The sequence below is a fragment of the Etheostoma cragini genome, chromosome 1 (genome assembly GCF_013103735.1).
Source record: "Etheostoma cragini isolate CJK2018 chromosome 1, CSU_Ecrag_1.0, whole genome shotgun sequence".
NCBI lineage: Eukaryota > Metazoa > Chordata > Actinopteri > Perciformes > Percidae > Etheostoma > Etheostoma cragini.
The window spans coordinates 15,862,968-15,890,256 of NC_048407.1; the positions used below are offsets into that span (position 1 = coordinate 15,862,968).

At 38.2% G+C, this 27,289-nt stretch overlaps 2 protein-coding genes and 1 long non-coding RNA gene across 8 annotated transcripts in view; all 3 read right to left on the bottom strand.

The window, feature by feature from the left end:
* Positions 1–2,274: 2,274 nt before the first annotated feature.
* Positions 2,275–7,496, bottom strand: arl6 (ADP-ribosylation factor-like 6). 2 transcript variants are annotated; one of them, XM_034882428.1, is made up of 9 exons: positions 7,320–7,496; positions 5,936–6,089; positions 5,475–5,536; positions 5,162–5,230; positions 4,975–5,069; positions 4,629–4,758; positions 4,374–4,429; positions 4,208–4,220; positions 2,275–3,525 (listed from the first exon to the last, which is right to left on the bottom strand). In XM_034882428.1, the coding sequence occupies exons 2-9, from the start codon at positions 6,053–6,055 to the stop codon at positions 3,492–3,494; spliced, it is 579 nt and encodes a 192-aa protein (XP_034738319.1). In that variant the 5' UTR covers positions 6,056–6,089; positions 7,320–7,496; the 3' UTR covers positions 2,275–3,491. The 2 variants fall into 2 exon arrangements, with proteins under 2 accessions (XP_034738319.1, XP_034738326.1); XM_034882435.1 differs by lacking the exon at positions 4,208–4,220.
* A 2,224-nt stretch (positions 7,497–9,720) lies between these two features.
* Positions 9,721–27,289, bottom strand: part of LOC117950641 (ephrin type-A receptor 6-like) — a 55,327-nt gene continuing 37,758 nt past the window's right edge. For 3 of the 5 annotated variants that reach the window (XM_034881926.1, XM_034881944.1, XM_034881952.1), the window contains 11 exons: positions 21,024–21,148; positions 20,456–20,618; positions 18,909–19,014; positions 16,395–16,465; positions 14,019–14,144; positions 12,807–13,174; positions 12,477–12,689; positions 12,218–12,367; positions 11,931–12,124; positions 11,141–11,290; positions 9,721–10,518 (listed from right to left, as the gene is read on the bottom strand). In XM_034881926.1, the coding sequence (XP_034737817.1) occupies positions 10,404–10,518; positions 11,141–11,290; positions 11,931–12,124; positions 12,218–12,367; positions 12,477–12,689; positions 12,807–13,174; positions 14,019–14,144; positions 16,395–16,465; positions 18,909–19,014; positions 20,456–20,618; positions 21,024–21,148 (1,781 nt within the window). In that variant the 3' untranslated portion in view covers positions 9,721–10,403. Of the gene's footprint in view, positions 10,519–11,140; positions 11,291–11,930; positions 12,125–12,217; positions 12,368–12,476; positions 12,690–12,806; positions 13,175–14,018; positions 14,145–16,394; positions 16,466–18,100; positions 18,301–18,908; positions 19,015–20,455; positions 20,619–21,023; positions 21,149–27,289 lie in introns of those variants that run through there. The other 2 variants (XM_034881935.1, XM_034881961.1) reach the window with 2 other exon arrangements.
* Positions 15,689–16,245, bottom strand: LOC117951053. Its single transcript, XR_004658043.1, has 2 exons — positions 16,122–16,245; positions 15,689–15,720 (listed from the first exon to the last, which is right to left on the bottom strand). It is a non-coding gene; the product is annotated as an uncharacterized LOC117951053 (long non-coding RNA).

The window sequence follows — 27,289 nt, forward strand, 5'->3', positions numbered from 1 at the left end:
TCAGGGTATGTAGATCTATGAGCTGTGTCTGCTTAATGGCCATCTCTTCCTGAACTAGTTTAATCTGGGCTGCTCTTCTCAAAACTGACAGACATCCAATTAGGATAGATCCTGAGTAGCAGCAGGAGAGATTTAATGATACAGTCTGATTTGAAAAAAAAAATCAGCTCTGGCACGCGCGCACACACACACACACACACAGGAATACAAACACACACACACACACACACAGGAATACAAACACACACACACACACACACACACACACACACACACACACACACACACACACACACACACACGGAGGAGAAGTTATTTGGGCCGAGGCTCAGGTGTTTGATTGCTTGTAAGGCTCAACAGTGTCTTCTACCAACACACAAATTTAAAATGTGAAACTATTTGAAAAGTTCAGTAATTGGATTGTGACTTTAATGGATTTAGTCTGACATCCTGTGTCCAGTGATCCTGTGTGATGCTGATGCAGAAACATCCGGGAGAGAGCTGGAAAGGTTTCTAACTGCCTGTTTGACAGATGGCTGCCACATGACCTTGACACTTTCTTGAAGCCAAACTGAAGCTGAGCATCTCCGTGTTTCTGGGTTGACGATACTACAGTAACTACATACACAGTTTCCTTAATTGTTTCATTATATCAAGATATAGATTCAAACAACTTACACAAATAAACTGGTGTGCCGCAAATAAGAGTAACATAAATTCTCAAAAACTTAATTAACATAAATGAATGTTTACGTTGCACCAAATAAATTCTTCAGTGCTCAAGGACTCAAGGTTTAATGAGCAGCTGTTGCTGGCAGCACTGAAGATGTTTGAGAGAGAGAGAGAGAGACACGCACACGCACACACACACACACACACAAAAAGAGAGAAAAGATAACATGAGTCATACATACTGTATAAAGCCACCACAATGACATTTTTTCTCCAAATCATAAAACCATATTCATTTTTTACAGCATTTACTCTTTGAAAATATACACATACAATGTAATAAACAACATACATAGAGCTCATTTGATATTGATCTATATTACGTCTCTGATGCTAAAGTGAAGTTGTGCTCAGAGGGTCTTTGTTTTGAAATAGATGTCTGCAGGATATGAACATGATCTCACAAGGACCCCTTGCTTTGTTGGAAAAATATAAAGTAAGGTGGCCGAAAGATATGAAACTTGTCCCAGTATATCATCACTCTGAAATGTCTTCATTAGAAACAGACAATATTACAAAATCAATATGGTGTCCTTAAAGCCACTATGAGAATAATTTGAATGTTTTGTACTGGGGCGTCCTCCAGTGGTCTAAACAGGGACACTAATATGAGTGGGCTGAAAGTAACACATGGACCAGTTTCCCCTGGAAATGTCTCCTTTCAACGGGAACTCTGCAGTACAAAGCTGAATGTGTGGCTTGTGTTTCTTGTCTTTAAACTAACATAAAGTACATGACAAGTTGAATGGATGTTCTTGTATCTGGGAAGTTTTCTTTGGTTGTAAATGTGTTGAGATGGTCTGACTAACCATGCGTTGACTTTTAATTAATTCACAACTTAAAGAACTAAAATCACAAAAAGTAATAGAAGAAAGACTTTGTCCTATCCTCCTCATAGAGTCTAGTAATACATTCTACACTTAATATTTGAAACCACAAACAAAATCGTGTCTTAATGTAAACCCAACAGTGCCGTATGGTACAACCCTGGAAGGGAACAGGACTGTAAGAACCCCCGTTAGTGATCTTTAATGATTGTGCCAAGGAGTGTCACAAGGCCTTTTTGTAGTTTCCAAGATGTATGATATTTGTGGTATATAAAATTAACAGTCAACAGATGAGACCTTTATGAAAAAAAAAGTATATCAAATAAAAACACAGTTATTACTTCCTATACAGCTTTGTCTAGGTGATGCAAAAAAACTAAAAAGCAACCCTGAAGTCTGATCCGTACAGAAATTGTTTTTGATGCAAGCTTCTCAGTCACAGACTAAAGAAGATGATCAAAGGCTTGCATTAAAAACTGACCGGCTGGATGAATTTTCTTTTCAGTAGTCTGCCTTTGAATCACTGAAGCACGATAAGTAAATGATATGATGCAGTTTGTTTGATTACACCTTTTTCCCCTTTGAGCAATGAAATAAGGCAACGATAAAAAATCAAAAATAAATACTGCTTGAAAAATTTGATTTGTAAAGACAAGTTTTGATTTTCAAGCAAACTAATGACCTGTGACTAATAATGAACTATGACTAGTTGAGATTCACTTCATGACAATCATTTGTTACAACTAAGTTAATAATGAATGTAGACTTAGACATAAGTAACAATGTATACAACTAAATCTACTGGGCCCTGGAAAACATTTCATCTTCAATAAGCAAAATATATTTCCATAGCTACTCAAAAAAAGAGCAACATTAATCTAACATGAGCAGAGCTGCAACAAATATTAGCTGAAGCAAGAGACTAAGTAATGTGATGGTAAGATGGCCTAATATACAAGTTTGAGAAAGGCTATGTGCAGTGCAATGCATGAAAGTTTGCTGAAGTAAAACAATAATTAACTGTTGGGATGCTTGAAACACAAATAATAATGTATCTACAGAGGCCCTGAGAGAGATGTATTTGGCATATTTCAGAGGTTGAAACAATTTCTTAAGGACCATCCTTACCGGTCAATTATAAGCACATTACTGCCAAAATGTATTTAGAATAATATCTGATGCATGGAGACTCGACCAAGACTGTCACCTGCTCTCATCAGTGGCAATAAAATTGCAGGTGTAGAGCATTTATGCTGCTGTAAGCATACTGTGGAATCAGACAGCTGTATTTATCAGTTTAAAGCTTTGGTGCGTAACTTTTTGATATAAATGAACTTCCGTTACATTCAAGCCAAATGAGTTGCTAGAAAGCTTATTAAGACAATCAGCTCCACAACTCTCTCTGTATTTCTGAGTTTGACTGTGTTTACTAGATTGAGGCGTTTGGTGACTTTCTCGTGAAGAAGCTCCAGTGAAGATAATTAACTCTTCTGAAGAGTCCATCCTGTTTTTGTAATCCTCCGTGGCTACTAGCAACTGTGTGGAGGAGGGGTGGGGGCGCGTACGCGATCAAGGAAGACTTGTATCATGTGGATGCGCTGACAGTGTTGTTGTCAATACTTAGAATTCCTCATGGGGGAGACAGAAACTACGCACCATAGCTTTAAACTCACAACATCAAACCAAAATAAATGTGTAACAGTTGCCAATTTTGTGTGTTTCTCTTTGACTCAGCACTATTGGATGCCTTTTTATTATGTTTACTGGTTCCAGAAAAATCGTATCATATGCTATTTTTTTAACTAACGAATCAACACGCACACAAAACCATTTAAATACCTGAATAAAAACATCACTATCCTCTGAAAACTGGCTCAATTCAACTTTCGTAAAAGAGTTCCACGTATGCTGCTCCTTCTGGCGCGTCCATCCTCATACCCTCACGTTCTCATTGTTTTGATTTGATCTGGAAAAATGTGAGAAAAGCAGTTCATCAGCAAGATGTAGAGCAGGTGATGTAAAGAACAATGATACCAATTTTTTTTTTAAAGAAAGAAAAAGAAAAAAAAGGTGTAAATGTGTGTACCACTGTCTCTTATGATGGAAGGAACCAACATATTGAGCATGTGGATAAACAGCAACCAAGTACATATTTTTAAGGATGTTTAGACTCCATGTAAATGCTGCAAATTGCCTTGGCACGCCCTCATACTCTGCTTCTGACTGGCTAGAAGTCCTTCCCTAGCTAGTGCGCATGTGAAACTCCCAACAAAGATGGTATAGAAGTGAGATGTCTCACTCTGTAGCTAAAACAGAGAGCTCAACACACAGGGTGAAAGAGGATGTTTTACTGCAACAATGTGCAGTAAAAACAAAAAGTTGGTTTTTTTTTTTAAATTAAACCACATAAACCTATTCTGATATAACCTCTAAATACATTTATGAACCTGAAAATGAGCATAAGACATACTGTACTGTTAGCTCGGAAAATCTTGGGGTTTGCTCAGCGACGCTAAGACTCAGGTCACAATAACACAGTCAACGTGCCAAGGAAAAAGAGGGAGGGAGGTTTTGTTTTAAATAAAATCTTTTACAGCTACGCAGCAACAAAATAATAACACAACACTTATTAAACACCCAGTACTCACTGCATAATTTGATCTACAGAAGGATTTGAATGAGAGCGTTGAACATAATAGAAAGAAAAGGATGTTGACGTAGTGGAACTTTTGCAGGTTAATACAAAGTTATGTTGTATTTTGTAAAGTATAAAGTATAAAATGTAGGTGAAAGATATTTCATATCTTATCATACCTTGTAACCAGTCGACTCCCTCCTGTAAACCTTCTCCTTTCAGAGCATCTGTGGCACTGAAAACAAATCAACAAATCATAACACACAAAGCCACCACGGTATCAGAAAAAGGGCAGATGCTCAATGTTGTCGCGGTTGCCTTTTAAATTATCCTGCCGACACAATGGAAGGATATCTGGAAGGAAACTCTGCTTTAAATACTTTTTCATATCCTGGCATACTAGGATAGAAAGAAGTGTGCATGTATGTTCATACCAGATGTGCCAGGGTTTGTCTTTGATGTTCTCCAAACAGAGCAGCTGTGAGACCTTGACAGAAGACAGAGCATCCCTGACATCCATCTTGTTAGCAAAGAACAGAATGGGGATCCTCCTGTGTTTAATATCTGTAGTGAGAGGGGTGATATCAGAAAGTCAGTGTTATAAATCAGTGCTTCAGTTCTACTAATGAGAAACAATACTGTGAAACCAAAACCACTTGAATCAGCCATCTTTGCATTGGGCAGAGTTTAGACTGAAAATAGTCTATGAAACAGACATTTAAAACAGGGCTGGGATTCAAACCCACGTTCAAGAATCAAGTTAAATATACATGAGCCTACCAGAATGGTTAAGTAATGTGTCCAGTTCTTCTTTGGCTACTACCATCCTCAGTTTGTCTGCACTATCAATGACAAATATGATAGCCTGGCCTTCCCTGAGAAACACAAAGCCATCACAGGAATTAGTATGTACTGTATATCAAAGGGCAAACAGGCTTGGTGTTTTTTGTAGCACTGGCAAACTCACTTGTAGTAGTGTTCCCAAAGGTTTCTGTATCTGCCTTGACCAGACATGTCAAACACTGTGAAGGAAAGACTACGAGAAGAGAAGAGAAGAGAAGGGAAGAGAAAAGAAGAGAAGAGAAGAGAGAAAACATTTATGTGCTCAGTGCGATTGTGCTGTACAGAGTTGGACAAAACATTGCGTTATAGATCTGAATAGCTCCAACATTAGATAAATTGACTTGAGACAGAAATATTTCACTAGAAGATGACATAAGATTTTTTGGAATACTAATATTAAATGTCCAACACATAGTTGTTTTATGATGAACTGCTACCTGGATGTCTTAAACTTCTCTATGTTGAAGCCAATGGTTGGGACGATGTCTTGTGCCTGGGCCTGGAAGACAAAGCATATTGTAGATAAAAACCTAATTAAGACCTACACATTAGCAACATGTCCTAAATTCCTTAAATGAAGTCAACTGTTCACACAATACAGTTACATGAATTGTGTGTACTTTGTCCATAGTAATCCCCATCAATCTGTCCCAAAACCCCCCAGCTAGATAGTAAATGCCGTAAATCTTTACAATCATTCACCGAAATAACCAAGCAGACGTGCCTTGTTGCACGATTTTTAGAATGGCAACACACAGAGGGCGGAACAGGTTGTCAGGTGAGTGAGTGCATCTGTGAGTGAGTCACATTTTTACATTAGTTATGTCAAAGTCTTTACAATGGTACTCTATTTTGCAACATCACTGTAGAAAACATTAGGTAGACATTAGAGACATACATTAGAGGGCTTGAGTTGGTTGATGATGGTGGTTTTTCCACTGTTGTCCAGACCAAGACACAGCACATTCACCTCCTTCTTCAAACCCAGCCATCCTGCCAACCTGTCAAACAGCCCCATTGGCTAGCCAGCAACCATCAGCTGCCTGTCACCTCTGCAAGAAAACATACATATCAAATCCTACCTATATTCAATTTCATCTTCCACAGCTTTATAATGTATACCGTTTATTGATCCCCAGTGAGGAAATTACAATTTATACTTCAAGTAATCACTACACACAGGCCTGAAATACACAAACATGCTCAGGACCTATTCAGAGTCAGAGTGAGTGCGCTGCCGGTGTTGGACCAGCGTACGGTGCCTTGCTCAAAAGCACCTGGCAGTGTTCAAACCCAACTCCATATGGCCTGAGATGTATGTGCATCTAATAAGGCTTAATAACAAATAAAACGTGATCTTTTATTTTACTATTTCAAATGATTAATTCGGCATATCTTATTTACTTTTGTTTCTTTGAGACAAACCTATTGTGCAATTATCAGTAACTAAACTGTTTTAATAGTTTAATAAAAAAATGTACATTTCATAAAATTAAACTGTTTTTTCCTAACGTAAACGTTTCTCTGGGACCATTTAAGATGGAATTAGCATAACACCAACCCTTTCCTAACTGGACATTTCCCCTAATTTAACGTAAATGCTAGCTACAGAGGACCAGCTACCAAGACAGCTACATTTTTAGCTTGAGCTACCGTGCTCAAAGAGCTCTTACCAAGGAGTCTTAGAAATATTAAATTGGACGATCAGCGCCACGCACTTTGTTTGACAACAATCGGAAACATTATGGAGATAGCTGGCTAACGTTAGCCCTCCTTAATAGATATTTTGAAATATCACGAACAGTTTGATGGTTGGTTATTTATCCTTAACCAAGATGCTCTATTGCAAACAAACACATGTAGCCAACGTCAGAATGCTACGGGCTCTTCTAGGATTACTTGGCTACTAACCTAGATAACTATAGGCTCTTCTAGCGTAATTAACATTTAGCTAGCTAGCTAGTTAATCTCCTGTTGTTACTGTTTAGCATTAGCTAACGTTTAACCGCTAGCTAGGTTAATTACTTCAGCTTGCTGGGATTACATGGGCAGTAACTATCTAGCTAATGTTAGACAATTCCTCTGCAGCACTTCATGTCGCCAATTTTACAAGTCAGCCGCACACACGAGACAGCATGAAGTAAGATAACGTTAACGTGTTTGATAACTAGCTTAACGCTAACATTATAGCGTTACACTTTAGGTTAATACGATAGCTGTTACCGCTAATGTTAGCTTGTATGATCCTTCCCCAAACTGTTCTTGCGGAGCTGGGTTTTTACCTGTAGTTTAGCTAGCCTCGGGGGTTTGCTTCCAGGATACACTTAACGGCAGCTCAATAATGACCAGGGTCAAACCAGTGTTTCATTCATTTCTCGTCTACTCTCGCTCCTGCTCGTTGTTTACACCGTGTTGCTGGGAGACCAGCGTGCTGACTCAAGTCTGCAACCTGCAGGCCACAGGGCTTCCTCTTATTTGGTACTGTAAAAATAAAGACGGAATATATGATAAACAACAACAAACAAAAACAAAGATTACCGACAAAACTTAAATTTAAAAAACAAATGATTTATATAATGTAAATATAACATTTCTTAAGCTTATGAGGTTTAAATTTAACAAAGTATTAATTGTTATGTTGATTACTATAATGGTATTTTACCCAATTGTGAATCCACCCTACTTTTATTTATTCACATTTTCTACTTCTATTTACCCATTTCATTAGTTTTTCTTTTTTCCAGTTGTTGTGTCATCTCTGGAGTTGCATTTGTTAGTTAATTATACAAATCCCAATGGACAATTATAGTGAAATAAAGATATGTGTACTGAACTTCGATACTTTAGCCACTGGACAAAACCGCCCAGTATCGAAAAATAACTTGTCACTGATTACCATATTCAAATACTTAAATAAACCTCAGCAGTATGGGGCTAGATTTGTTTCCTTTTTACATGCAAGAAAAAAAATGATCTGAGAGAAAACTAAATGTTTGAGAGAAAAAGTTATCACACATGATAGCAAAAAAAGTATTTTATAAAAGAAAAGAAATAGATAAAAAAGTAAATCCAATAGCAAAACAATATCTGAGACTAAAAATGTTAAATAGAACATTTTACATTTTTAAATTATTTCTGAGAAAAAAATATCTCTCTCAAAATACTTTGTTGAACTCTCAAAAATATATATATATAATTTTTTTTGCTATCAGTGTGAAAAAAGTTCTTAATAAAGTTTTTCTTCTTGCTCTCAAAACCTAAGTCTTTGCTCTTGATGCAATTTCTTGCTCTCTTCTCAGGATTTTTCTCTCTGTAAAAATAATGTCATGGGGGCAAGTTCCTAGTCCTTCTTTAACTGTCTATGGTTCCTATTGGCCAGTTGGGTGAGCGCCGTCTTGTCTTGGGAGTCAATCTGAATCATTACACCATTGTCACCGGCATTGATGAGCTGCCTTAGTTGAGCGCGGAAGCTAGCGTTAGCTAACTAGCAGCCAGCACGCTTCTAAATGATCTTAACACGTTTTAACAGTCAAACTGAAACACTGGCTGTGAGCTCCAGGTCCTGCAGCTGCAGACGGACTGTGACTTACGAGGGGGGCGCTAAAAGCGCAAGATAGGTTAGTGGCATTACACACATTTTACTAGAAATCACATATTCATTGTCCAATCATCACAAATCTCTCAGGATATGTCCTTATAAGTACCTGAACCACGCCCTAGAAATTGTATTCAAATTGAACACTAGGGGGTGCTATAAATGCAAACAAACTGCAGGCGATATAGTGCAAATCAGGCCATAAATGAATAAATGTTTGTCCAATCAACACAAAACTTCCAGGAAATGTCTACAGAATGACCTCACATATACACTGTGTCAATCAAATTGACCACTAGGGGCCCTTTAAATGCATAATAACTGGACGTGGAATGACGCGAATCAAGGTTTGAGCTCTAGTATTAGCGGTTGTTTTTGTGGTGGTCATCTTCTTTTATCACCTTGCCGTGAGCTGGACTGAGCTACAAGTCACACTGATTTTAAAATAAATCTTATTGACGAATCAGTTATAGGCATTTTAAACAAAGTGCCCTGTTTGTACAATCGTTACAAAGCTTGCACGTGTGAAATTACTTTGAAGTCGCTATTTAGATAAAAAGTTTGAACCCGCGAATTGCGGCTTGCAGCTGTATTGTTGTGATAGATTTTTGATAAAATGGATTTTGTATAATTGGTATAAAAAGAGAAGACCGTTCAGGAACCAGTATTGGACTTTTTTTTAACCCAGCCCTAAATATGGACAATACATAGAAAAATGAAATGCCTTTGTCAAAAATGAAATTACAAAAGTAAAGCACTATAGCACATGCAATCTAAAACATATCTTAAACATATTTTGCCATTTTACTTTTACTCTTTAAGGTCTGCATGGTTTTCTTCTAGACCATTAGCACCAGTTTGACAAACTCACCTGACAATTCTTCATGTCCAGAAAACGTGTCAGTCTTATGAGTGACAATTAAGAGGCCCGTTATTGTGCACGTGTGTGTTTGAGAGAGAGTGTGTGCATCCATGGATACCTGTGTGTGTGTGTGTGTGTGTTAATGTGCATGAGCAATTATCAGCCTGTTTTGAAGCGAGATACAGTAGATGTTCGAGCCTGGGGTGGTTAAAGTCTGAGAGAAAACTTAAAATAGGGTTGTTTATTAGGAACAAACATACTGATTAAAACATACAACTTTCACAAGACTTTTTCTACAAGACGTACTGCATCATCATGAGGATAGAATGTACATTTCTATAAAATCTTTTGACATTCAGCGGTCTTCAGTTCAAAATAACATGATTGTATATTTACCATTCTGGCAATCTTCATTTCTGGTGAATTGTTTCATTAACCAGCCGCAAAGATTGATATTAAAATCGCATACTGTACCATTCATTACCATACCTTCTGTCCTATTCACATCTTCTCTGGTCTTGAGGTAACTGACTTGAGACCATTCAAAGTCAATAGAAACCATTGGATTGTCACTTGGAAAGAGAAGAGGTATTGGTGAACACTTGAATAGACACTAAAGAAAATAAGTCTTAAATTCAAGTGAATGCTAGTAGTTGCTGAGATAATAGAGAGACCGCTTTTGGCCAACGCTGACAGAGGTTGGTTGTTGTGGAGGCTGTATTGATAATGAGCCATAAGATGAGTGTGTATTAACTAGACCACGTGTGTCTAGCAGCAGACCACTCTCGCGTAAGCAGCGTGTGCTACACATAACAGTCTGGTGTTTGTGCAATTAGTTGAATGAGGATGCCAAGGAAGTCTGAGTGGTGTCCGACTCGATGTGTACACAGTCTGTCTTTGTGCGGATTCTCACACTTGAAAGCCGCTATGTTGGATGTGGTGAAGCTGGAGGCGAAGAGACTGTATGCTGCTTATGATTCTCCTCTGGTGGCCAATCAAACAGATCCCGATACGCCTGATATCACTAAAGATGAGAAGAAGATTTACAGTTTTGAATTAGTTTAATAAGAAGAGCAGACCTACTCACATAATGACAAACATGTGATGCATTTGTAAATGTCAATTGACGCTACGGAAGACCTACGCGGCGAGTAAGAATAGTTTTAACATCTGGTGATCCATTGTCTAATTCTGATCTAAAACAAAAATCTTTTCACGTGTTTATGACTTAAGTACAGGTAACAAAACATTTTGCCAGGATAATTTTTCAAAGTTAAAAATGTTCTCATCTGTGGAACTGGTGGGGGAAAATGGGTAAAGGTAAATTTTTTTCTGGTCAAGATTGTTTGTTGTCGTAACACAAATTTTGGCAACAAGAGGCTGAAAAGTACCACTATCCCGTGTCCTCAAAAGACTAAAAGCATTCATGTTTTCTTCCATCTGAGTTTTAATCTATCTCTTTATATGGGGCCCCGCTCTACCAGGTGAGCTACCAAGGAGTCCAGATAATTTCTTGTCAAAGCATAATAGTGGAATCAATTTTATTACAATTTCATAATTTTTGTGTTCCTTTGATGCCTGTTTCCTTGTAGTGTGCTTTTGATACTGTACTGTAGCTGCACTCTGTATAATTTGGCTTCACTCACTCTAAACTCATGGTGGAAATGGAATCCAGTGTTGTGTATCCTGCTGCAAGGAAGTTGTTCTTATACTGGCTCATTTTGATGGAGTCAAGCCAGTCGCCAATAGAAATGAAAAGAGGGTAGTCCGGCATGTCCTCTGGGGAGTCCGGGAAACTGAGACAAACAACCAGACGAGAGACAAGTTAGCAAATTGTTGATCTGAATATTAAATATTCTTAAAATTACTGTGCCAGTGGTTTTAATGACAAACTGTGTACAGTAGACAAAGCGTATCCAATGCAGATAATTAGTAATCCATCCTAGTCAATATCACAGCTTTATTGACCCCCCCCCCCCCAAAAAAAAACTAAATTATTATTGTGATACAGCTGTACCACATTTACAGAATCATAAACAAGATGTCCACGCTCACTTATAGTTTTTCCTCTGAGTTTGATATTCTAACAAATAGCACACAAATAAATATATGAATACAATACTATGATGGAGCTTTCAATCAAACTTTACATTTCGAAACATCTAATAAGCACCTGAACGTGAAGTATTTTAATTACTGCATTACCACAGAGTGATGGCTGTTCAAATATAAGCTAAATAGATTTTGACTGTGTCGAAACAAGTTTTAAGTATGTGCAAGATGAGTATCGTTCCCCTACAGAAATGGAAAGTAATGTCTGCCTGGAAGGTAGGAAAACAATGAACTGTGCAGTATGTTTCAGATAGTGTTCGCACAACTTAATGTTAGAGGGCTAAAACATGTAATCTATTCACAAAGTGTCCTATTGATACTTACCTCTGCACATCATTTACCAGAGTGAGCAGACTACTGGGGTTAATTATGAGTTTGTCCAGGAAAGAAAGCACATTGTTGAAGCGTGGGCGCTGGTTGGCCTCCTTCTGCCAGCAGTGCAACATCAACTGGTGCAGCGTCACAGGGCAGCCCATTGGTGCTGGGAGACGGTATCCTTCTTCAATTGATAAAATGACCTAAGATGATCAACATCAATGAGTTAAATACAAATGCTTTTTGTGGGGATCATGCTTTAGTGGTTATGGAGTTTTAATGTGACATAATGTTACATCTTGATTGGACATCTCCCAGTAGGGCCTCTCGCCATATGACATCACTTCCCACATGACAATGCCGTAGCTCCATACATCACTAACTGTGGAAAATTTTCCATAAGCAATAGCCTCTGGTGCTGTCCAGCGAATTGGTATCTTTCCCCCCTGACACAAAAAACAACAACAGCACAAAAGAAGCTTGGTTAAAGAGATATCCAACATTCCTAACCGTCAGATTGTAATATCCTGCAGTAACTGTTAGATCCACTCTTACAGTAGCAGTGTAGGCTGCTTCAGGTTCATCATCTTCGAGGACTCTGGACATGCCAAAATCAGACACCTTACACACCAAGTTTTCATCCACCAAGATGTTACGAGCGGCGATGTCTCTGTGAATGTAACCCATATCTGAAAGATAGGTCATGGCTACTGCAATGCCGCGCAGCATGCCGACCAGCTGGAGCACTGTGAACTGGCCTTCATGTGTCTGGTATGGTTGTGAGATTGAGAAAGTGAGAGAAGAGAGAGGTCAAATATATGATATATGGAGGACAATATTTCTTCAGGAAACAGGGGAACATCTGTGAACATGCTTTCCTCTCACCCGGAGGAAAGAATCAAGTGCTCCATTTTCCATGTACTCAACCACAATCATTACTGGTCTACCTGAGGAAAAAGGTAAAAGACAGGATTTAAATGGGCAACAGAGAAAAGACACCAAAGTAAAGAATGTTGTGAACTGATGCTGAAGAGAAGAGCACAGACTGATAGACATATAGAGCTTACTTTTAGTAACCACTCCTTCCAGCCTGATGATGTTGGGGTTGTCAAACTGTCCCATGATTGAAGCCTCACGCAAAAAGTCTTGTCTCTGTTGTTCCATGTAGCCACCTTTAAGTGTCTTTATAGCCACAGCGATGTCCATCCTTCCAGGTATGCGCAACCGACCACTACAGACTTCTCCAAATTCACCTGTCGAAACAACACAATACATGAAAGGGTGCAGTCTCTTTCATTCATCTTTAGACTTATTCCCAATGGCTGTACTTTTAACGCCACATAAATAAAAATAAAAACAATACAAACATTCAATAATTTATCATTAATTCCTGTTCTCTAAGTATAAATGTTTTGCTTAAAGAAATCAGGTAACACAAACATTATGATTCACAGTTGGTAATTCAATTAAAACCTGTAATTGAAAAAAGAGAGAAATGTGTAAACACACAACAGTAGACTGCAGTGGCCTTGTCATTTAAACATCTGGAGGTACACACTGACTCCACCAGATGGAGCCCATGCTACAGAAACTAGGAATATGGGAGGCATCCGTGCACAGCAGACATAATCTGTTCTATTTAATGAACCATCAACATTATTATTCATAGTCAGCAGTACTGGATTTGCACCTAAGGTATCATGCTATATACTACTTAAAAATCAGCTTGCTAAGAGTGGTTGTAACACAATTTAATTCAAACTTTATGAGGTTCAACATTTCTCATAAAATGAAAATGTTAATCAACATTAAATGAGACCATTTCTCTATCAGGTGCTAAGCAACCATCATCAGGGCATTTCTACAATATGCCTGTGTAATCCTAGGAATTTAGGAAATACCCAGATTAAGATAATGGCATACACAAAATAACCTCTATCTGGTTAGCAGTCATGCATTATATGAATTAATGTATTACTCTTGCACACAGGTGACACCTGGGCTGTTCCTGCCATAAATACAGAAAATACATGTAATTATGAGCCTGTATATATTGGTGTACATACAATATTTTTTTAATGTGTGTATTCATTTTACCTGCACCAATCACCCTCTCAATGCATATATATGAGGGGTCTATCTCTTTGGCGAATTCCTCCACCGCCTGAGTGGGGTCTTCATACGTGTCTGGATCCACATAGGTCTTTATCCCAGAGAATGGGACTGGAAGAGAATACATTATTTATTTTTATTATAAAACAACTGACGCACACACACACACACACACACACACACACACACACGAAATTTCCATCGCAAACATTTGCAAGTTTACAAACGCTTGTTGGCGCTGCTGGCTCTTCTTACAGTATAATACTAATAATAATAATAATAATAATAAAAAAACATGGTACACATGCAGATCAGATTATTTGTGCCTCCCTTTGTGCATGGAAGAGATGGACACAATAACATGAGCGCCTACGCAATATGAGGAAATAAAGTACTACAGAGCTTGATTGCATCGTATATAGTAAAACCCAAAGGTGTAATGGCAGTTTTGAACCGCAGGTTCACTCACAAGATTTTCTTAAACACAACTACAATTTCGCACGTTTTACTATAAACGTATAACGCCTTTACCAATTATCTTGCCAATTCTTTGTTTCTGTTTGTTTTGTGAACCACATTGTCGTCACTACTTACTTTGCATTTATTTTTTGAAAATGCAGAAGAAATCCTTCATTTGAACGGTTTTGCCTGCATAAACATGTTGCCTTTGGACCACAGCCCTGCAGTAAATTCTGATATACTGAAACTTCTGTCATTTATGTTGTGCGAAAGATGTTGATTCTTCTAGCAACTGTATGAGACCAGAATTCATGGTGTGTGTGCTTCTAAGATACTGTAAGGCTTTTCTGTAAGGTTTCTAGGGATGGAGAAAAACGGCAAAAAAGGGCTCCGAAAATACCCAAGAGCAGCGTACAAAGACATTGCAGGCAGCCAGGCTTCAGCATCTTCCTCAACGGCTGAGGCTGGGGATGCTGATGCAGGGAGCACTGATTATGATGACTGGCACAAATGATAACTTAAAGCAGCCCCTGGTACACCTGGAGCAGATGAGCTGGGGACTAAATGTACTTTATAGTGTCAGCTCATACTGTAGAGCACTGAAGGCTTTGTCTGAGATAGATTCAAGTTGGGATTCTACACTCTACCTCTGTCTCCAGGGCGTCTAAACTCAGCTCTATAACAGAACAAGCCTTTTCCCACAGTTTCCTGAGCCTGCTGGCATCACCTGCCCAGGTGACACCTCCGCAGCACACAGCAGCAAAGAACAGACAACAAAATATTGGGGAAAGCAAGGATTCTAACTATTGAAAAAAAATATCTTATTTGAAGAAAAAGGTTAACAAATGCATCTTTGTATTGACAAGTCCGTTAACAGTTATTGTCATGTGCTGCTAGGAAAACTAGATGATTAATGATATGCAAAATATGTTTGTGTTTGTCAGTGGGGGATTGGTTTGTCAGCATGTTACAATATTTTAATTTATTCTTTCGTGTTATTCTTGGATCAATCCCAAATTAGGCCTATAGATGATGGAATGGTTAGATTTGTCTCAAGAGTCACACTTGTGTCCCTGCCGGCCTCAGATCCAATCCTATAGGTGTTCTCACTGAATTATGTTAGTAAATTACAGGACACCATTTTGTTTCCAAAGAATGACACACCTCCTCTATGGAGCCAATCAATAACTGTTTGGATCTCTAGTTGTACACCACATTTGGTTCAATCCTGTTGTAACTGCCCAATGTGAGCCGAGAGTAGATTTGAGTCGTGCACGCGTCACTTTGCGAAAAGTAGCCTACAAGATGCTAACAAGAGACTTCTGTGACATCAATACAGTAAAAATGGACCTACATAACAAAGTTGGTCCACTTCTGGCTACAAGTTAGCAATCAAACACAACATAGGCTGTCAGTAGAAGGGTGTTTTGAGCTAACGTTCAATTAAACGACCATAGATAGCTAAAACGTTTTTGAAGTGATTTCCATCTTCTGTTATTGTTTGTAATGAGAGAAGTTTAATATTTTATAGATTTCACAAATTTCAGTATGACACGTTATGCCGTAAACCGTTTAAATCTGAGCATGCGCAACTCACATCTGCACTCAACTCACATCAGGCAGTGACACCTGTAATTCTTTTAATGGAACAGCAGTTTTGTCACAATCCAATAATTAGATGTATGAGATACTGTGAGTGGTGGATCCAGTTAAAAAAACTTTATTAACAAACTGAAACTCTGAGGCAAACTGTGACCACTCTTTGTAGAACTTGTGTTGTAACTAAGGCCCTGGGAGAGTTGGAACATGCTGTCTGTTGAATGCATCTCACCAGTGTGACCAGTGTGATCACACACGTGCGCACAGACACACACGCATGCACGTACGCACACAATACAGTACCATGTCCACTGTGAAAGCGAGTCCTCCTCTTCTCCTCCGACTTCATCCTGGCTTTAATGTACCCCTGACACCTGTACAGGTGAACCAGTTTGCCACAGAGTAAGAATCACCTTCATCATCACATTAAAAGAAACCCTGTAAAGAACATCGCCTGTGTTTTTCCCAACTGTCTTCACTCTTTTTGCCAGCAACCCTCTCGGTGTTCTGTGCTCAACACAGTAAATTAGTTGACATTATTGCAGAACACAAATATGACATCACAACAAAAAAAATGGAAAGCGAACATTTGTTCTGACAGCAGAAACTGCAATCTTTTAGATTGAAAAGACGTCTCTGGTGGAAAAACAGAGCCATTTTCCTCTTTTCTATAACCCATTCATTTAGAGCAATTTTTGTTCTTGCCTTTTATTTAGTTTTTCTTATTTATCTTTTTCCATTTTCCAGTTTTTATTCTATTCACAGTCCCTCAAATTCAAGGCTTTCAAGGCTCAGTCTCCATAGAGGGAGAGTCGGGACAAAAGTAACAATCAAACAGTAGTATTAAGCAAAAAGAGCAATTTGCACCCTCCATTTAAACCCCACAGAAGAAGGCTGCCCGTTAAAAATGTAAGCTGTGGATTATGTGATGATCCTTTGAAACTTTTGACTTTAAAAAAAGGTTATTTATATACAAAATTGTTTATAAGCCAGTTCTAAGGAGAAGAAAAACACTTTGATATTAAGACTCAATTAAACTTGGGTCAAAGAGAAATTAGAGATAACAATAAGATAAGATTGACTTTATTGTCCCGAAGAAACATACTACAGACACACACAGTATCTGCTGTTGAGAAAAAACAAAATAACATGGTGCAGTGGTTCTCAAACCTTTTTTCAATAATGTGAGCCCATTGATTTTTTTTTTTTTAGCCCAGTACCATATGAACAGCGAAAAACTTCTTTTTGGTGGAAAAAACACAAACAAATATAAAGAGGTACAATAGAGGGCTGCGCCTGTTTAGGCTAAACAACAACCTTGTAACTGAATAACAGTTAAATGCAAGCCTACATTTTGAATGTTTAGAACCCATCACTAAAGTCTTATGTAAATATAGTAGAACTACTTCAGGAATTATGCATTAAAAAAATCAAAAGTACCCGCTACAGTACTCCAAAGTATCCCCATTTGAGAAACACTGACATAGTGCATGCTAACATACCTACATACAGTACACAGAGTGTCACCGGTCCACATGGAAACAATCATACTACATGCACAGGCTGTACCAGCTGTTTCATGTTGCACAAGTCATGTACAGAGAGTCTACCTTCCTCCACAGAGGAAAAAAAACAACACTTAAAATGATGAATTACTCTGAGGCAGAGTTTAAATGTAATTGAGTGACTTTTTCCATTATTATACTCTTCCACAAATTGAGCCTTATTAAGCGACTTAGTGGCGTTGGTTATGCTAATGATCTAATGTCACGAACATACACCTGGTCATTAATGGGAGGTGTTCATCAAGTTGAAACAATCGATTTACGACAAATCTGTGCAGTTCAGAGTTTTGTAAATCCAACCTGGAAACACCTGCATGAGCGAGCACCAATCAAGCAATTTATTTATTTGTCACGTTAAACCATATAAAAACACAATTTCAGCGAAGTGTATTCTGTCAGCTCCTTCAATGTATGCATTGAAAACAGATATATATATATATATATATATATATATATATATATATATATATATATATATATATATATATATATATATATATATATATATATATATATATGTAGGCGTATGATGTGGGGTGCAGTCTTAGTCAGTGTCTTCGTTAAGGATCCTAGTGGCCTGAGGGTAGAAGCTCCTCCGGAGCCTCTCAGTGCTGGCCTGGAGTATCCGGTACCTTGTTCCCGACCTCAACAGGGAGAAAAGTCTGTTACCCGAGTGGTTTGGATCTCTAATGATTCTCCTAGCCTTTTTCTTCTTCTTCACAAAATATACGCAAATTTAGGATAAGCATACAAAAAGGCGGCCAGATGTCAAAAGTTGTTGATGTCTACCATTTTGTTGTCTGGGAAGTTCCTGAATCTATTTTTCTTTCTTTATAGCGAGACACATTTCCCAATTCTAAGTTCAGATTTTATTTGGCAAATTCTGTGATCAAAGATCATCACTTTAGCCTGTATCATAATTAATTCAAAATCCAGACAAATTACCTCAAGATTCTTGGCCATTTTTCATTGTTTATCAATAAGAGGCAGACTGAAGACAACGGTCTGAGCTAACCTGTGGAAGTTAATGGAACGCAGCAAACCGCTGGTACATGCATTACATGCTGAGTAATTAGGCAGAAAATTGGTTCAGTCATTTGGAAAATAACAGTGTCTGGCTGGTGGCAAACAGAGAGTCCATTAAAAGACTTCTGGTGGTAGCGTCACTCTGGAGATTAAGAGAGGAGAAGCGCAGAGGTGTGTTTGTGTGTGTGTGTGTTAGGTTAATAATAAGCCAGCATCAAAGACTTACCGTCCAGTGATGAGAAGGAAGAGAGTAAGGATGACCAACAGGGAGAAGCCTCCTACAGATGCTGTGACAACCACCAGAACCTGACCCTGATCAGCAATATCAGGATCTGCGGAAAGTGAGAACAAAGTCAAGCCAGGCCGGTCAGTACCTGATAATATAACCAGCTGTCTCCCGGAGTTCAAACTGGAGAGCTGACATTACTTGGCGAAACGCAGCTGTTGCAATTTACTGAACACAGTGAGAGGATTGAAAGTGATATTCAGTTTCTGTGTTATCATATATATTTCTCAGTAAGGAAAATGCAAACGAAGGCAACAAATCAGTTTATAGTATCCTGATGCTCGCTTAGGTTTCCCTTCAACACATCTATGAACAATGCTACCACATTAATCATATAAATATCTTATTTAATTACTGTTAATTGCTCTGCTTCTGCTGCTGAATTCAGGGTCTAAATCAGAATTCATTTTCATTACCCAGAAAGAGATTGAAATACATGAGCAGTTAATCCTGTACACTGAGAAATTTGGCTTGAACACATACATTTATTTAAAACCGTGACTTATTTTCCTCTTACATTGGTATGTTGGGAAGCTATTTTGAACTATTCTGCACATTTGCATGTGAGCAAACAAACAAAAGATATATATGAAAAATATCTTTGAACAAAGGTTCTGACAACTGATCTTTATGACACAATTTACAGTAGAGACAAATTGCTTTGCTCTTTGTGATAGAAGTTGGCATGACATGGTATACTGAAGATGTATATATGTAATTGTATCCCCTTGATTGTGCATTTTTCCATCTTAGTGTAACATAATCTGCAGTGGTGAGTCTATGTATTTCTAACAAAAACTCAGGGGTAAAAGGAGACAGAGGCCAATAATAGTTCCTGATACATCCCTGAATGGACTGACATCTTAGTGACATTTGTGAAAATTAAAACATTTACTCATTAATCCAAAGTTTACAAATTTATTTTTATACTTAACTGAGAATAACCTTTTAATATTGTGGAACTGTTGGTAAAATGAAGGTAAACCAGTAAAACAGAAAATGAGTATATAAGACGGCACATTTGTACAATCCGCGTATATAAATGGACTTCTGTCAGACGCACTGACATATGGGAGAATAAGAATGTGAAGGTGGACATCTACATCTTTGTCACCTAAAGTGTGTATGTTGTAGGAGGATGAGCATTGCTGCATATTTCAGGATTAGAATCAGCAGAGCATTATGTGTACATCAGAAACCTACGGAGCCTATAAACATTTATATAAATGGCTCACGCCTGAAGAAGCACTGATGGGTTTCACTGACCCATAGCAAAGAATAACCATAAAATGTCTACATGGATTTCAAAAGGTTGTTGATCAACACAGATGGCTTCAAATCTCTGGCTTTAAAACTCCTTTCTTTTGTGTGCATTTTAAAACAAAATTTTATATCATTACAATTTCAACACAAATCTAACTGACTTGATGACTGAAAACACAGCCAGCACAGTACCATATACAGTAAGTACAATCCTACAATCGTACCCTCAGCAGCAGTAGCAAACTCAAAGTTGGGGCTGTATGCTGTGTAGCCAGCAGCAGTGCGAACGCGAACGTGGAAGACATAGACAGTCGAGGGTCTGAGGCCTGTCACCACCACGCTGGGAGCTTTAGTCCGTGTTGAGGAGTAGCTCAGCTGCTCTTGCTCCTAAAAAAAAGAATAAAAAATAAATACAGAAACAGATTGCCAGAGATGATAAACAAAAGGAATGTGTTGGCCAGACAGAAAAAAACACGTGTTTGCATAAACCCATTATCACAACAACGTTTGAAGCAAACCCCTCCATTTCATCCAATTAACTTTCAGAGCAGATGGTGAATAAAGCGGAGACAGCAATACGTTATGGATGCTCTGCACTGACATTTGGGTTTCTGCATGCTAACAATGTACATTGCTCTGTAAGCAGTGATTGTTCACTGTATATACAGTACTTAGGCATTTCTGTGCTAAAATATCTGTAATACAAACCACTGTTACAACTAAACTATTAACAAGTTACACAAACATGGTCTAAGAAAAAAATCTGTCTAATTTAGTATAATAAAAGACTACCTTCTCAAAGTATTTGACTTCATAGTCCACTACGTCTGAGGGCAGCCGTTCCACTTCTGACCAGGAGAGGGCGATGCTGTTTTGAGAGGCCCAGTCTTTCCTGACTACACCCACCAGAGCGGGACCTGAAGATGCAGTTAAAGAGAGCATGGTGTCAGCCAGTGATTACAAAATAATGAGCCTATTTGACTTAGTGACTAACTTATTTACTAAGGATCATGTGCCGAAGAGTAATTCCTGGGAATAGGATTGGGAAAAAAACATAACAGAAAACATGCTGTATAACAGAAATGTAATGTAAGTTTACAGCAGGACTGAGTCACCCGGAGGTCCGGGGGAATGAGGAAATCAAACTCACTGCTGAACTCAAATAGAAAAAGGTAGTATTAGCACAACCACCCAACTATGCTTGGTAAATACTTTTTTTTTTTACATATCGTTTTATTTTGTTACTATATGCTGCATTTAATTGTTTTTCTGTTGTCACTGCTGCACAACCACTTGCACTCTCTAGGGACAAATAAACGTTCTACTTGTGAAATTTGTGATTTCAGCTATTCACAGCTCGAGCCACTGCAGAGAACACTAAACTGAATCGGTTGGAGATCAGAAACACAATTTTAAAGTATCTCGCCATCGCAAATAAATGTCGCCATTGAACAAAAAGGTTCCAAACTCCAAACTGGAAAGAAAAGCATAAAAAGAGCCTAAGAAAAGTACATCCTGTATACGTAACTTCGCCACTCTCCAGCTTACAGAAGACAATCTCAAGAAAAACAACTTTAACCTTATTGCAGTTTGGAAGATAAATTACTTTAGTATCACAGGAATACCCAGAGGAAAAGTAGGGCCAAGAAACCATTTTACTGTCCAGCTCCAGTATGACGTGCGGCCTGAGAGAAACACTTTAGTTAACCAAACCACTAGACCTACAGCAACTGTTCATCATGTCTGACATTATTGCTGAATTTGGGGGAATATTTTCCACAAGGCTGCTGAGGAGACACAAAATCACCCAGCAAAGATTCAAATATTTACCATCAATTATTCATAAAGCCTTCGCTTGAACAGAATATGAGTTGGCAAACTAATAGATCCAGTCCCCCTGTCCCTCTGTTGTAGAGTGTGCTGTTTGGGAGATCATTGTTGGAATATAAATTCCAGCCCAGATTGAGGTCTTAAACTGTCCTCATGCTCAGAGAAGCAGGTAACCTACTACACATAAGGCCACAGACCAGATCTGGGACTTCAGAAAAGTGACGTGTGGCTGTATCAAGTTGGACGCATTGGACCTCAGATGAGACTTTTAAATTTTGCAAAGATTTTCTCGGAGCCTATCGGCCGAGACGTAACGCCTCACAGTCCAGAACCTCGACCATTTGGACTAGTTGTAAAACAAAAAAAGAACAGAGAGAAAATTGGTGCACACAGTAAGCAAAGGTTTGATGCTGACTCCTGCAAAAATGCACACTTGTGGAGAAAAATATGTAAATGAACAAATATGTAAATGAACCCCAAACTACACAAAGCCACAAAACGAGCAACACTTGTTTCGACAACTGTCAAATGAAGGTGTCATATAAATTAAAACTTCTTAAAGAATTATCCAAGGACACAAAAGCCATCATAAGTGAGGCAATAGTTAAAATATCGGCATATAGGCTGGTTGTTGGTGTGTGTGTGTGTGTATATGTATGTCATTTACTCTCACAAAAATCATAAACGTTTGAAATGTGCAATGACTAACGTTAATGAAAAGGCTCTGTCTGTATGATCACATAATGATAATAATACTTTTTATTTATATAGCTCCTTTCATGAAAACCAAGGACACTTTACAGAAATCACTCTGACCAAGTTTAGCTAAAGGAGGTTGTAGGCTGTGATAAATAGGTGTTGTTTGTGTAGTTTTTCTAAAAACGTCCAGGGATGTATGACATAAGGATGTCTACTGATGAGCTGCAGAACCTGTGCAGGAGAAAAACATTTTTAGAAGTCTCAGTGAGTTCAGCTCTTGGTACATTTGTAGCTTCTTATTGAATATCTGTGGTTGGAAGTTTAGTTTGTATATTGTATGTGCTTCATTTTATGTAGCATGTTTGCTTAAAAGAGTCATTTGGGGAGGTTTTTCCAAACTACAAATAACGTTATCATATGTCTTTTCCAATCAACAGCGCTGCAGAGAGCTGCAGACAGCTGGGGATATAAGAGCAGGCAGCACCGGAACAAATACGCCAACACATTGCCAACAGTATGATAATAACATCGAAAACAGACAATTCACTCTCAGCGGTTTCTGGGACATGAGTAATGCGTAGTCCTCAATGTGGCCAAGGACACATAACTGTTCTCACTGCTTTAAGAATATGCACATACAGTATGCGATAAGATCATTCAGCACCAGGACCAAACGAGGCCTTTTAAACAGTTTGCAGAGCCAGATCATCACATCTGCTATGCCAGCCATGTTATTGCAGGTAACATGTGTCCTCTCTATCCTGGTGGCAGGTGGTGTCTGAGCCACACAGAGCGCCTCGAGATGTTGTGGGGTCTCAAGCCTCTCAGTCTGGCTGCCTGCTGCAGTTAATAATGGCCCACAGCAGACATACCAACAAAAATACACACCATGTATTGACAGAACACTGCAGTGCAAAAGTGCACAGGCAAGACAGACAAAATCCAACAAGTTACTGAGCGAATGCCATACCTGGAAGTTTTAGCCTAATAAGAAGGGCAGTGTCTAATCAAGAAAAAAAACAATCCTTAATACAAAGTGCACAATACAAAGTAGTCACTGTAGTCAAAAACAAATTAAAAAGTTCACAGTAAGCTAACAATTACTTTTCACTATCGATTACTCTGCAGATTTTGTTTTTTGTGTTAATCAATACATATATGGTCAAGAAAATGTCAAAATTGTAAAAAATGCCAATCAATCTTCAAGTAACTTGTGTTTTCTAAACAAGAGTCTAAAGGCCAAACATTTGTAACTTACTATCTCATAAACCAAAGAAAAGAACCAGGAACTGTAATATTTAGCTTATTTTGCTTGAAAGAAATGTCTTGAATAATGAATTGATTTTCAAAATAATGAGCGATTAATTTTCTGTCAACCGTTTTAACTTTGTATTGGTCTTGAACACAGTATTGACGAGTTTAGAAACATCTGTAGTTATTGAATCTGTAGTTATAAATATTGAAGAGTATGCAAGTACGGCACGCACAAAACCTGAGGCGAACATCGACAAAGCTAAAGAGGAACAGCTCCAAAATGCATCGATCCATGCTGCAGAGATGACTACTTCCTAACTCACAAAATCAAGCGTGTCACTCTCTAGTTATCAAAAACCGCTGTACAAGAACCACGATTATGTTTGTGAGGGCCTATTAGTTTTAAATGTAGTTAAAACCATAGAAAGATTCCATGACCAGACCAACATTTTAAAAATTAAGTACACTTGTAGATATGATATATGCCTGTGATTCCAATTAATTAGTTAAAACATATTAAAGCAAGAATGGTACCCATAAATGTCATGTTTCAATAAGAAATTATATTTTTCAGTTGGCAGGCACATAAATATGCATAACCCACTTAAAGGATAAGAATGTCCGTGAGAATCCCATTAATAGAGGGAATTTCTGCGTGCAGCATACAGCATAATGTTATGTATCTATCACTATGCGAGCGAGCGTGTGTGTTTGCCACTGTGTTTGAGGAGCATAGTTTCCTGTGTGTGGAAATGTTTGCAATGTTAGAAAACGCAAGCAAGCTATTTCAGGTTCAAATAAATCCACTGGTTAGCAAGCTACTGCTCTGTATGAAAACAATTAAGGTAATTACGGTTTAATCACAATTCCATACATCAAACGATAACTGAGACTCTACAAGGTCTGTAGTTGGTTAATTGGTAACCTAGAAAATAGGTAAACCCTCAACTAGAGATACAGAAAGATAAAGAAGGGACAGGGGAAAGAGGAGCATGAGAAAGAGTGAACAGAGAGAGCTTTAAAGAAATCCCACGAGGTTGCATCTCCCCAGCATCTGAACATATAAATAGACGTCAGCCTTATTCCCAGAGCAAAGGAGATGAAAACAGAAGAAAATCTACTGGGGGAAAGGGGAAAAGAGCAAAGTAAAAGAGAGAAAAGCTCCTGAACCAGGGCACCATAAAACAGTGGAACATTTTCAGATGTGGATTTAGCATGTGTGAACTTTGCATAACTCAATAATAAAAATAACAACACTAATAGAAAGTGAACAACCAGTAATTTCCCATGTGAGGTTCATATGAATTATTATCTACATAAACCTCTCCTTTCTAACCAAATCTTTCACTGGTCAAAGTAGTAGCAGCCATAGAAAGACCTGATGAAAAATATGCTCAGAAGACAAAATGGGAATGTATTGCAATTTTAACTGTAGCTGTTTGCCTTCCAATGGTATTGCCCCCTTGTGGTTTCTTGCTTGCCTAAGCAGAAAAGAAGAAGGTAATAAATTGACAGTACCAACAGTTACACTACATGCCGATGACAGCCAAAGATGTTTGAAAAAGAGCCAACAACAGCATTGGCTGGCTAAACGTCAGATTGGAGGGTAAAGACTCTCAAATCGATGTCATGGTGATAACTCACTGTGTGTGAAGCTATAATCAAACAACGTACCACAGGTTCTACTGTACATGCACACTTATAAATGCAATGTGACATAAAACATACTGATTGGGCACACGTTTCTTTTAGTGAACCAACGAGTCAGAGGACAATACAAAAAATATCACTGAACTGTATTACTAATTACTTATTAAAAAGTATCTATTTATACAATTTTCAAAAGTTCAGAACAATCTGTAGTAGTGTAGTAGCAGAGCAGTAGTCTGGGAAGATTAAAAGACAATGAGCACAACTCTGTAGGGATTTAACCATTTAAACCAGCGGCTATTTAATTTCGATTATTTTCAGCAAGGATCAATGCATCATTAAATCTCATATTTTGCCAATGATTTGATTCAACTAGATATGTAATTCAATCAACTTAGATTCTTCAAGGCTTCACAAATATAAAACGTAACTTATACCACCAACATAACACATGTCAACTTGTGTTTTTACATCGTAGCCTTTGCTTGGACACAAGCGTTTACATAAGGATTACTTTTAGCACAGAGTGAGTATATTTGTGGGTTGTCTCTCTGCTCCTGTTGTAGGAGCACATGTTTCCTCTGTGCATCTAACACCTAACACAAATTTGCACTGATTTCTCTGTGCCTCTTCACAGGATACTGCAGTGAACTTTGTGGGAGGAATCATCAGTGAGAAACGCTCTGCTGAGCAATAACTACAGTGTATTTTGAGGGGAGTGCAGTTCGCTGTGCATAAACACAGAGATCATCCTCCTCACTCCACTCTGCGTGGTTGCCTTGCGAGGCATTCGGACAACAGCTGACCTTCATCAGCTACAACAAGCCAAAAAACCAGCATCCTGCTCTATGAAGTGAAATTAAGAGCAGAGGAAAGTGCATACAAAGGGGCATCCAAGATGATCAAATGTGTCTTCTGAGAATCTACGACTACACAAATATTGTTCAGCTATTACGGATACAAAACTGAATGATTACTTTAGTATATTATATCGTCGGAAGGCAATAAACACTTAAAGACAAAGTGATCATGCATCTTCCTTAAGTGGGCATTATAAATTATCAAGGATAGACAAGTACACAGAGAAATTACAAGCAAGTTTGATTAATAGGTTTACCATAATTAAAAGCATAATGAGGCATTAATATGCAATTTGCAAACAGACAGCATGCAAAAAAAACGCGCCTCCCCCTTGCTAATTCTTCTTTTGATTGGCTAATATTCCATCTTTGACATAATATCACAATCAATTACATGAATCACCTTGCAGAATCTGCGTTAATTGGCAATGAGCATGTCCATCCCAAATCCATCCAAACATAAGTTTGGACAAGCACAAATTTACAACAAGCCTTTTCTCTCAACTCAGTACATGTTCCACCTCATTTGAATTTAAAGTATGTTTTGGAGCGCTTCTGAAACACGTGTTTTGCATTAAACATCAGACACGTGGTGCTGTGTAGAATTTAAATAGATATTCAAACATTGGTCTTTTAATAGACAAAATCATCAAGAAGCCTCCTGAATGATTTTCCTTGATGTACAGCTAAAATACAGTGGGTACGGAAAGTATTCAGACCCCTTTAAATTTTTCACTCTTTGTTTCATTGCAGCCTTTTTCCAAA

Excerpts from the sequence above, each read along its gene's own strand:
- arl6 (XM_034882428.1), bottom strand. The coding sequence starts at position 6,055 with ATGGGGCTGTTTGACAGGTTGGCAGGATGGCTGGGTTTGAAGAAGGAG. Across the intron at positions 5,537-5,935 it reads ACCAACTCAAGCCCTCTAAT|GCCCAGGCACAAGACATCGT; the intron begins GTATGTCTCTAA and ends TTTGTCTTCCAG. Across the intron at positions 4,759-4,974 it reads CACATTACTTAACCATTCTG|ATATTAAACACAGGAGGATC; the intron begins GTAGGCTCATGT and ends CTCTCACTACAG.